The 12,240-nt window shown below is 35.2% G+C and overlaps 1 protein-coding gene across 7 annotated transcripts in view; it reads right to left on the minus strand.

Annotated features, from left to right (window-relative positions):
* Positions 1–12,240, minus strand: part of GK (glycerol kinase) — a 75,711-nt gene that overhangs the window by 29,699 nt on the left and 33,772 nt on the right. For 5 of the 7 annotated variants that reach the window (XM_079122916.1, XM_079122917.1, XM_079122911.1 and 2 more), the window contains 7 exons: positions 10,963–11,039; positions 8,813–8,950; positions 6,920–7,029; positions 6,424–6,490; positions 5,047–5,064; positions 3,167–3,202; positions 2,718–2,785 (listed from right to left, as the gene is read on the minus strand). In XM_079122916.1, coding sequence (XP_078979042.1) covers positions 2,718–2,785; positions 3,167–3,202; positions 5,047–5,064; positions 6,424–6,490; positions 6,920–7,029; positions 8,813–8,950; positions 10,963–11,039 — 514 coding nt within the window. The remainder of the gene's footprint in view (positions 1–2,717; positions 2,786–3,166; positions 3,203–5,046; positions 5,065–6,423; positions 6,491–6,919; positions 7,030–8,812; positions 8,951–10,962; positions 11,040–12,240) is intronic. The other 2 variants (XM_079122912.1, XM_079122915.1) reach the window with 1 other exon arrangement.

The following is a 12,240-nucleotide window of genomic DNA, read 5'->3' on the forward strand; positions in this document are numbered from 1 at the left end:
ACCAGCTCATAAACCCTCAAAAGTTTCCCACTACCTCTCCGAAAAAGCTTCTTGGCTTAAAATTTGGGGCTTCACAACATGACCCGAGCCCAGTTTTCTACTACCTCCTTACCCTAATGTTCTCTACATTCTCTAAACTAAGTCTTCAATTTCCCTATTATCTTTGTTCAATGTTCCCTGCACTCTCCAATATTGCTCATTCTTTAGAACATCTCATTATTAACGTAATCTTTTGTGATTTTTCTTCCCTTGTTTTGAAACCCAACAGCATGTTAGGTACAGTGGTGCATGCCTATAATTCTAGCTACTCGGGAGGCTGAGGCAGGAGGATTGAAAGTTTAAGGCCAGCCTCAACAACTTAGAGAGAACTTGCCTCAAAATAAAAAATAAAAAAGGACTGGTGGCAAAATGCCCAAGTTCAATTCCCTAGGACTGATCCCCCAACAAAGAAAAAAAGAAATAGAAAAAGAAATCCAAAAGCATTACTTTGCAGTTTCTTATAGCACTTCAATTCCAATTGACACACAATTAACTGTATATCTGTGTCCTTTCTCTCAGGGAAAAAATATGAGAACAAGGATTTTACAATTTGTTATTTTCCTCCTCCAACCTGCAGCAGCTACAGAGGTACTCAAACATGCACTCCTTAACTTCACTTAATCACTTATGGATATGGTTGACAATGCTTAAGTAGGAGAGAAATAGAGAAGGAAAAATAAAGACTATTTCATTGGGGCCCTACCCTACCATGTGTCATCTACTGCGCTAGGCACTTGACATATAGAGATAGCTTCTGATTTACAAGCATAAGTGTTCCTGGAAGAGGAGGAAAGAAGGCAAAAATAGCCTAGTTTTCTATGACTCCTGATACAGCTGCCTGGAACTAGGATTCAAAGAAAATGTTCCCCCACTCAAGATGACGTAAGTGCTCCTTGATCTTAACCTTATTCTCACATAAATAATGCTACGCTCTTTTTTTATTTTTTTATTTATTTATTTTTTGGTACCAGGGATTGAACTCAGGGGCACTCAACCACTGAGTCACATTCCCAGTCCTATTTTGTATTTTATTTAGAAACAGGGTCTCACTGAATTGCTTAGCACCTCACTTGCTGAGTCTCACTTTGAACTCATGATCCTCTTCCTCAGCCTCCCAAGCCACTGGGATTACAGGCCTGTACCACTGTGCCTGGCCATTCTATTATTCACAAAAGAAGGACTTAATCACTGAAGCTAAAACTGATGAATTAAGAAATCATCATGAGAAGAATCATTAAATATAAAGAGACTCTTGCCAGGTAAATAGAAATCTTTTGGGCCTGGGGATATAGCTCAGTTGGTAGAGTGCTTGCCTTTCAAGCACAAGGTCCTGGGTTCAATCCCCAACACTGCAAAAAAAGGAAAAAAAAAACAACAACTTTTTCACACATGACAGTAAAGTACAAAGGGTAAGAGCCCCAGCTAAGGAATGAGATGACTGGGATGCAAATATTACATCTCCCATTCATTGGTTGTACCACCCTGCATAAGTTAGTTATCCTATTTAATTCTCTGTTTCCCAATCCATAAAATGGTAATAATATGACTTATGTATGGATGAAATGATATAATGTGATTCAAGCATATGGAACATTATATATAATCTGATAGCCATTGGTTGAGCCTGTGTTATAATCAGTATTATTTCAGTTTTTGGGGCATACTTATTTCTGTTCATCAATACATGTAATTGACAGGTATTTTCTTTAAAATTTAAAAGATTACCTTTGAATAGTACAATTAATTGTGTTAAAGAGCACCAGACTCAGAAGGTGTGGGCTTGAGATCTGGCTCTGCCTCTAAGTCAGGGCTATGACCTTTCTCTGATCATACATTTTCTTACCCTAAAATGGGAGTCAACTTCTTATTACTGTTAGATATGAGACTTGTTCCAGACTTTACATGGGTAAGTAGTAAGGAGATAAGATTAGGAGAAAAATACATCCGTTCTTTACTTCCTTCATTTTTTCTACATCTTGTCACAGAAGACACTTCAGATTGGGGGTGGGGGAAGCACAGTGCCAGGAAAATAATCTTGAAAATCCCACAAAAATATGACCTTATGATTACATTGAGGGAAACTTGAGCAGGAGTAATATGCTCAAAATTATACTTTGTTATGGCTCTTCCTCACCTCTTCCCAGCCCTCTCTCCTGCCCCACCAATCTTTCCATAAAAGGCAAAAATAATTTGAACCTAAATTTAGTTCCTCTGGAGAATAAACTTTATAAACTGAGATTTTTACAAGCTGCATCAGTGTGTTTGCATATGGTGTAATGTGTTTTATTTGAAGGAGACGAAGCAAAACAAATGACAACAAAATGTGCATATTTACTGGGCACAGTGGCCCACGTCTGTAATTTCAGCAATTCCAGAGACTGAGGCAGGAGCATAGCAAGTTTAAGGCCAGCTTAGGCAACTTAGAGAGACAGCCTATCTCAAAATAATAAATAAAAAAGAGCTGGGGATGTAGCTTGGTGGTAGCACACCCCTGGGTTTAATCTGCAGTGTCACAAAATAAAATAAATAACAATGAAAAATTACATATTCATATTGGAGAGATTATGGTATTGATTTTCAGCCTGGATGAACTTTCAAAAGTTTTCCTCCCACAAAATACAAAAGGGGAAAAACAAACAAAAATCACATTGGTTTTTAAATCTGTTTCTCAGACTCACGTGTTTTTTGCTTGTCCATCCTGGAAACACATTTGTCCCACCAAAGCAGCAGACTGGTCCCCCAAACACTGAAAGTATAAATGACAATAAAGAACACTAAAACAGCATTACTAATTTCCTTCTTAGAAGAGTGATAGGATTTCATTGTACTGATCATTCCATCTATGCTTCCTGCATGTTCTCCATTTAGCCATTTCCCCCATGTGTTTCATACCCATACCCTACAATATAATAGGTATGGGAAGGAGAGGGAAAATTAATTTCTTCAAAAGATTCTCAATGACTCACATTGTGTCACATAAGAACAAAAACTAGCTAATTTTGTGGTTCTCACTTGTTTTCTCCAGTTTAGGAAGGGGCTGTACAATTAAGATAGAGGAAGAAAGCCACAACACAGAGTGGGGCGGGTAAGGGGAGGCATCAGGGAGACATTTGGTGATGAAACTTACCCCAGATATTGGCACACCTTCCAAGGCCCCAGCTTTCTAATAAAAATTTAAAAAAGGATAATGAACAGTCACAAACTTTTGGTTCTACTAACATAACTGCAATAGGAATGAACATAGAGAGCAACGTGCCAGAGGATGTGGGCAACAAGACAAAGCAAGTGTTTCAACTACATGAGCAGTACAGAGACAGATACTAGAAGTATGCCTAGAATGACAAGAAGAGACGTGGTGGTGGAGAATGAACATGGAACACTGGACTGGGAGTCAGGAGACATGGGCTCTATTCCTGGTTAGTTAGTATTAGGCCACAAGCAGGCTGCTGAAACCTCTCTAATGCCTCAACTTATTACAAAATTAAATGATTAATATATCCTTTAAACAGCTATCAGACCAGCATGGGACATATTATTTTGGAAGGCTTTATTTTTATCAACTCTTCTTTCTACTCAAGTTGCTCTTAAGATAAGTAAGAAACAAGAGTATACAGGTATTAGATATTTGTTCATAGCGAACATCATTCTTCAAATTTAGATAATGTAATTTAATTTAAATTATGTAACGAATAATGGATTTTATTTTGATCAATATGGCCAACATTCTAGGAAGAAAACTAAGATTTAAGTGGCTAATTGGGGATGTTATAAACATAATTTAAAAATATACTAGGGCTGGGGGTTTAGCTCAGTGGTAGGGCCTTTGCCTAGTATGAACAGGGCCCTGAGTTCCATTCCTAGCATTGCCAAAAACAAACAAACAAAAAACCACTAATACAAAGCAAGTTTTACTGATATTAAAGAATTAGGGGAATTAAGAAACGTAATCCTTGAAGTAAGGGTGATGTACCAGGAAGAGCACCAAATTAAAGCTTTGCATTGAGTCCTCTGTCTGCCATTTGTGAGCATGTCTCCTGGGTCCTGGGAGTTTTGGCCTCCATATCTGTTAAAGTGAGTGTAAGAATAGAATCCTTCCTAGTATAGCTATGATGACAAGGAAATAATAGCATATATGTGGAAACCCTTTAAAAATATAAAATGCCTGGTATTATTCCATTTCTTTCATGTCTTCTGGTTAAATCAAGACCTGGTACTTTTATTTACTGTATATGTTCTTAGAGAATGTGGACATGGATACTAAGTGAAATCTAAAAGGCATAAAAAGGCTTAAATGGAGTCAATAGGAAACCTAGAGGCTTTATATCTTCTTTGTTTTGTGGTGCTAGAAAGGGAACCCAAGGCCTTGTGCATACCAGGCAAGTGCTTCACCACTGAGCTACACCCCCAGGGCTTTAAATCTTGATATATTTAAATACTATAAGAAATCTGCTTATACTTTTGAAATTATGAAACTCTCAGCAGGATCTACTGTGTATTCAGGCATGTAAAGCGCTCCTTTTTCTTCACAGGGAGGGGCATCCGGAGGATTCCTGGAGCGTCCTCTGATGAAGCATGCAGAAAAAGTGACAGTGCATTTCCAACTAACTCATCTGAAAGGTTGGTTAAGGTATCATTTAAGACAGATGTTCAGGACATTTAAAAACAGTATCGAAATTTCCCTACTTTATGCTAAAGGCCAAAGCACATCACAACTGTACTTTGGAATAGGTAACATCAGAATTTCTCACTCGAGGAAACTACCTAAGTCTTTTATTTTAGAAATATCATTCCCAGTCTATGGAAAACTTTAAAAAAATGAAAAAAACAAAATTAAGTTTTTTTAAAAAGCTCTAAATTCTGGCTAAAGCTTATAATGTTTTGGAGGGTCATGGACATTCTAGATCCATATATTTAGTAAATGGACTTCTGTTTGTCTAAATATAAATGGAAATGCACTGTATCTTTTCCAAATGAATGAGTAGCATAATTGGTGGGCAACCTACTCACCAGACTATGAGAGATTTTCTATAGTCAGCAAGGGGGAAAAAGGGACACAAGCATAATATTTTAAATGCAAGAGAAAACTAGGCCAGTTAAATGTTTTCTTTCAATCATTCTCTGAAACTAATTCTCAAGAGTAGTTTCTTTTCCTCTGATCCAATTTGTGATAGCTATGAAACTACCAAAGTACTTTTATTATAGATAAGCAGTGACTATGTCTCCCTTAAGAAATTCCATGTTGAGAGCCAGGTGCAGTGGCGCACGGATTAAGAACGCCTATAATCCCAGCAGCTTTGGAGGCTGAGACAGGAGGATGGAGAGTTCAAAGTCAGCCTCAGTAAAAGCAAGGTGCTAAGCAACTCAGTGAGACCCTGTCTCTAAAGAAAATACAAAATAGGGCTGGGGATGTGGCTCAGTGGTCAAGTGCCCCTGAGTTCAATCCCTGGTACCCATCCCTCCCCCCAAAAGGAATTCCATGTTGAATAAAAAATAAAAAAAGAAATTCCATGATGGCTTAAAGCTTTATAAAAAAATGAAACAGTTCAGAATTTTTATTCAAGCTTTGTCCAGAGCACTTAGTGTTCAACTCTATGATTACCAACTCTATAAATGGAATTTCTAATATTCTTCATGAAATGTCTACACAATCTTTTTGCATTTTATCTTAAACTTATTCTTGTTTTATCATAAATTTCACACTATTGTGCTCAGATACCAGTTCAATCCTCCTAGAGGTTTTCATTCCTGCTGTGTGATCATAGACTTTCAATGATGCTAAGCACACTTTTTGCTGAAACTACTTTTCTTCTGGCTTTCAATGAAAACAATAGTAAAAATGTCCATTATACAAATCAGTTTAATTAGTCATCCCAATTCAGAACTAGACTCTCTGTTTTGTTTCTTTGATAAATTTTTCTCAGGCTAAGAATGTAATATATAACAATGTTTTGGTTATTAAAAGAGATTCAACAGGAAAAGAACACATTAAAATGTGAACAATTGTTCTCTAAATTAAAAGCAGACATCACAACTACAAAATAGTTATTTGGATTGAAAGAATAAAGAAACTGGCTCAAACATTCCCACACCACTATTTGGACAAGTTAGAATATCCTGTTAATACTTTTAAAATACTAATACTCTTCAAAGAAAAGTCAATTGAAGTTTATCAATATAAAATCAATTGGTAAGAAGGATTCTAACATTCTTACTTATAAACTAATTTAAATAATATTAAATTCTTAGCTAACATACTACCAACATTCACAGCAAAGTCACAAATCCAAAAGTATAAAACAACAATATTGGCTGCTGAATTCTGAATGGTAAATTGTTTTTAAAAAACGAAGTTCCCTTCTCCACATTTATTTTATTTTATTTTACCATTAGGCCATAGATCTCAGAAGAACTTCGAACATTGGGAAGAATTTCCATTGGAATTCCAAAAAATCTGAAAAAGAGTAAGTTTGGGTATATAACACTTTAAACATCTGGAAACATTTATATGTATTCAAAGGAAAAAAATTAAATAATTAGAAAATGGCTATATTTGTTATATAGTAATAAAAATATACTTGAATATTCAGCAATCTAACATTATGCAATATAACTAATAAAAATTTAAAAGCACACACAGAAACCAAAGCACTTTTCTAGAAGGACCAAATCCATGAATAACAATTAATCTGTCCTCTTTATTATATATGCAATAATAGTCTCTCTTAAAAACACACAAAACATAAACTTGGCATACTGTAGTTGAAATATCAATAGTTAAATTTTAGTGCTTCACTGACATCTGAAAATAGTATGATTTAGGTTACAAATAAGTAAAGTGTGGGGAAAGCTATCCCAATTCTTGGGGCAAAACACAACTCACTCGCAGAGCTCTTTATCCCATTCCAAAGAATGAATGTTGAAAAGCATTGTCCTACTTGCATTTGTTACATCCGTACAGTGGACACCTCCATTGACTCCTCCTGTCAAACTCTAGACAAAATAAAAAGCCAGGTTAAATTTGTACTTACTTGCAACTTAATTTATACATTGTTAAGGGCAATAATCGGCAACAGAGCACATAAAGCAAAAGAATGGACCACTTCAATTATGTAGCTTTTTAGTTTTCGACAGTATCCAATGGAAATAAAATGTGAGCTACATGCATAATTTTAAAATGCATAGTACCTATATTAAAAACATAAATACATGAAATTAATTTTGATAATACCCTATATTTTATTTAGTCAAATGAATCCAAAGTATCATTTGAACATATAATCAATAAAAAATTATTACTGAGACATTTTACCTTCTTGTTTTTGTACTAAGTCTTTGAATCCTGTGTGTATTTTTTCACAGCACATCTCAATTCAGACTGACTACATTTTAAGTATTCATAGCCACATATGACTCATGGCTTACAGTAATAGTGCAATTGTAGTTAATTGGTGTTCTAAGAAAACATCAGTTGTTTTCATCTTATCTTTGGAAAATTCAGGGTCTCATTAAATTTGGCTAGGTGAAATAAACACAAACATCTGCCTCCTGAACCCTGTGTTATTATTATTGCTTTATTTTTCTCTTTTTTAATAACAATTTGTATTGGGCTGCATTTGTACTGACCCAAGCACATATTCTGAAAGCAGAGTTTTAAACTCTATGTTAACACCCTCCTACTGGAACTGGAAGCAATGTTGCCTTCCTTTATGCAGAAGCAATGAGATAAGAAAGGAACAAAGGTGGATAAATGGCATCCCACTGGGCAAAACCAAGATGTGCTCCCTCTAGCAACTCACAGTTCTCACACCTGCCTCACTCTAGTTCAAGGCATTGTCAGAGCTACTCATTCAACTGTGACTCACACATGAAAAAACAACTGGCCCAGAGCACAAAGACCAACCTGCCCTGGCCAAGCACAGGAGAAGGCACCTCTCTCTAGAAGTGGTTCTGAAAGACCTGCTCTGTGGATCCAGCAAGTGAGATTTGGGACAAAATTCCCTTGAAGTTCCCTTGTAAATACTTAAGTATTTTATTACAAATAAGATTATATGTCTAGGATTTGCATTAAAATTATCTATAGGGAGAAAGAATATATGGGGTATTGTTGAAACAAGATTAGTCCACAGGCTGATGATCACTGCACCTGGCTCACAGTTGGAATTGTTCATTACACTACTTTCTCTACTACTCTTGGGAATACTGGAAAACGACCATAATAAAAATAATAGAAAGAGAGAGAGAGAGAAAGAATAAGGGGGGGCACATGTACTTTTAAGATACAGGTTGGAAATATTTGAAATGTTAAGTTTTACTCATTTATGTTCAGCTTAGGCAAAAAGATTACAAAATAAATTTCTACTCTGATTTACTTTCATATTATGGCTTGATTACACAAGAGACATCTGTGTGATGTTGAAAGTGAATGATAAAAGTAGTAGGTGTTTTGTCATGTTAAATAGCTATTTCTTCTAAGAAATGGCTAGTGGCAAAGAAGAGAAAAGCTACCTAAATTATTCATCCTAAAAATAATAGATATATGAGATATGGTTTGATAATTGTCCACCATTTTCACTGAAATAAGGCAAGAAAAAATAAAGACAAAGTAGACAAAAATGCCTCTCAAATGGAGACTGAAATGGTTTGCTGCCTCTTGAGTGGTTTTTATCAATAAGGTTGCTAACAAAAAGTTCAAACTGTGGTAGAAAATGGTAGGCAAGGCAGTCTAAAAAAGGTCTGAAAAAATTCTCCATACATACATTATATTTAAACATACCCAAATAAGCCATGAATCAATGGTCCCAAAAAGAGCTCTATTTTCTTCAACAGCCTTTTGAACTTTTCTCACATTGTCAAGGAGCCAACGAAGTTTCACTGCACTGAAGTAAGTGCTAAGTGGAAGGCCTGTCTTGGACTAAAACAGTTATGAAGTTCAGTCAGAAAATTAAATTTAAAACAGTTTTAAACAAAACCTCCAAACCAAAGAACTCAACAAATGGCAAAATATTCACTGGTTCTAAAGACAATCCCATAGTATTATGAATGAAATACTTTTCCTATCTCGTGGCACAGGAAGCATGTTCACGAACAAAGATCAGAGTGATTATGTTTGCAGTTCAAAGAGCATCCACGTAGCAAAGTAAAGAGAAAATTAAATGACACGATGTCCTGTAATTAGATACATTGTAGACATTAACTTTCCCAATAGCTCACCATCATAGGTAGAACCTAGTCCAAAAGTCTGCAGCTTATTTTATATTTCACAAAAGTGTTAACCCATTGACAATCAGAGTACATCAAATCATAAAAATGACTGTAGATGGAAAATTTAATGTTTTCCAACACATGACTTAATAATAATAATAATATATTTTATCTATACACACATACACATATTCGAATAATAATAATATAAAATTAGTAGAGAATAAAGTTGAACTCAAAGACACACCAGATTAAAGCAACACAGAACTGCTCTTGTAAGAAAGTAGCTAGCTAATCAGGGAGTACAGTGAACAGAAGGAATGTGGACTGAATGAAGGCTAAAGGATAATAATGAAACACATATGGGCTTATTAATCTTCCTTGAGAATAGGTCAGGTCCAATTCTTATTTCTGTTAGTATATTTACTATCAAATTTATTTGCAAATGCTGATTAAAGTTAAGTGATTAAGAAAACTCATACATAAAAATAATACAACTATCTTTCCTTCCTCTGAACCCTATTCTCATTTAGTATCTACCTAGTGAAAAGTGTAACATTTCCCCTTCCTATCTGAAGTTTCATAAGAAAACTCAAACCAAAGAATTTAATACTTTAATGAAACCTAAAAGTTGAGAATCCTAACTCAAGGCTTTCTAGCTTTCCTAGAAAAAAGGATCAATGCTCCGAAATAATGGAAGGAAATAACTTATGGAAATAATATTATCTGAACTTGAAGGACCAAGAGTCATGCCACAGGATGACTCAGGAAGATTACACAAAGTCAAAAGTGAGATAGTATATAACATCTCATTTTTATGATGCAGGTAGGAAATGTAAAAGTTGCCTGAATGGCAATGTAGAGAAGAAAAACATGCATCCCTTGAAGCAGAGTGCAGCTGGAGGTGGGAGCAAGGGTTAGGCAGAGTGATAAAAAGAACAGAATAGAAATGGGCAAGGCTTTGTTCAGGACGAGCCTGAAGTTATTTGGGTAGGGAGAAGGGGCATGGAATGGTTTGCTGGATCACTGCCAATAATGGGATTTGAACACTACTTTTGGATCCAAGAACCAAAAGAAAATGCCTTAAGTGTCCCACTGACAACAAAAAAGGGGATAAAAAATAATAGAAAAAGGGAAATTCCTTTTGAATTCTAGAACTTGACCTTGATCTTCCTAAGAAAAATGCCTTGCTTATTTAAAAAATTCTCTCTCCCTTCATTTATCTTAAGAGAGAGATCTATGTAAGGACTGAAAATCAGGCAATTTTTGTTAGCCTTCTTCATATGAAGAAAGTAGAAGTAGTAGTCAACAAAGTGCTACAGTATTTTCTACTTTCTCTCCCTGAATTCAGATGCCTTAAAACTCAAAGGACACCCAGAACTTTCTTTAGTGGGAAATAGGAAACAATATGGATGAATTCAGAAAACATGGCTGAAATACAGAAAGCACCCCTTGGGGAATATGGCTTAAGCCACTGAGACTCATTATAATCCCCTCCAGCCTTTCAACATGGGGTATTATTTTCCAACCTACTACCAGGTGAGGAAAACAGGAAGGTAAAGACTTGATTTGGACTCAGTTATCTGCAAAAAATATTCTATAAGTTGTATAAAATAACTATCTTGCCAAAAGATATAAGGCCCAGATAGTCTTTCTGGTGAAACTGCAAACATTTTTTTTAAACAAACATTCTTATAGTATACTTTTGAAGAGATCTCTTACCTTGACAAAGTTATTATTTCCTGGAATTCTTTTACTAAGATTCTCAACGGTAGACTGGGTTCTTAGATCAAGCCACACTATGGACCAAAATATAATAATATATATAAAAAACTTCATTAAAAAACTTCATAATGAAATCACTGTCAAGGATAGGAGACTGATTAGTTTACATAAAGCAATTGAAATGCTACAGCTTTTAATACACAGAAATTAGAAAATTAGAAATGAATGGACATATTGTTAGAAGAGGATAAATTTATGAAGGAGAATTTAAAGCTCTTATGCAAAATTACAAACCAAATTAGGAGAATGATACAAACCTTAAGGTTCTTACTTTTATTTTTTTCATAGAAAAAATATGAAAGAAATGCTTGGAGTATGAATTTTCTAAGCATATATGAGTGCAAGGAAGACCTAAGAGCTAGGCAGTCTGGTTGGCAGTGTAAAATGCACAGCCAGGATAATGTGTGTATCTCAGAAAATTGGGAGCAATCTGTGACAAAGTGAACCTAATCCTATTACTGAAAGAACAGAAGATTGAGTTTCTCATGTATGGAATGCTTATTTACATTAAAAACTTTCAGTTAAAATGGTTAAAAGAATCATGTAAAAGTCACCATTCTTTCCCTATGCTGGATTGCAGGGGCAAAAACTACTCATTTTAACAGGTCAACATTATCTTTACTAAATAGCTATCAAATACTTTCTGATCCCCTAGTAGAAAGCTTCATGACAGAAGGATTGAGGAAGAGAAAGCATTAAATGGCACATAAAACAATTGTGAAAGGTAATAAATGTAATCAGAGGAGCTTTATTTGTCAGATTTAAGTTTTCTGTTTAAATCTATTAATGGTCACTCAATATTTTTAGGACCTCCTGAAAAAACTCAAGGTCTGTAGTCTATTTAAAGGACTCCAGGGAAGATAATACAAGCTTGCCCACTGCACATTTGAATACTGACAGTTATTATAGTTTGGTTCACTCTTAACTATATAGTTTGTTCTTTTCATCTTACATCTGTTCTTTCCTGTGGTGAATTTTAATCAATTCTTTCTAATTACTTAAAGTGTCATTTCCCTTGAGGGCCCTGTGCTTGATTTTGGCAGTAGCTACTTCCCATGAGATTTAAGTTGAGGACTTTAGGACACGATACTGGTTTCCATAAGTGTAAAAAGCAGCAAGGAAAAGAGTCATCATAACCAAGAAAGTAAGAGGAAAAAGATGACCATAAAAATAGATGGCTTATAGATGAGATCTGCATTTGCTGTCCAGCATCTA

The sequence above is a fragment of the Sciurus vulgaris genome, assembly GCF_902686455.1.
Source record: "Sciurus vulgaris genome assembly, chromosome: X".
Lineage (NCBI taxonomy): Eukaryota > Metazoa > Chordata > Mammalia > Rodentia > Sciuridae > Sciurus > Sciurus vulgaris.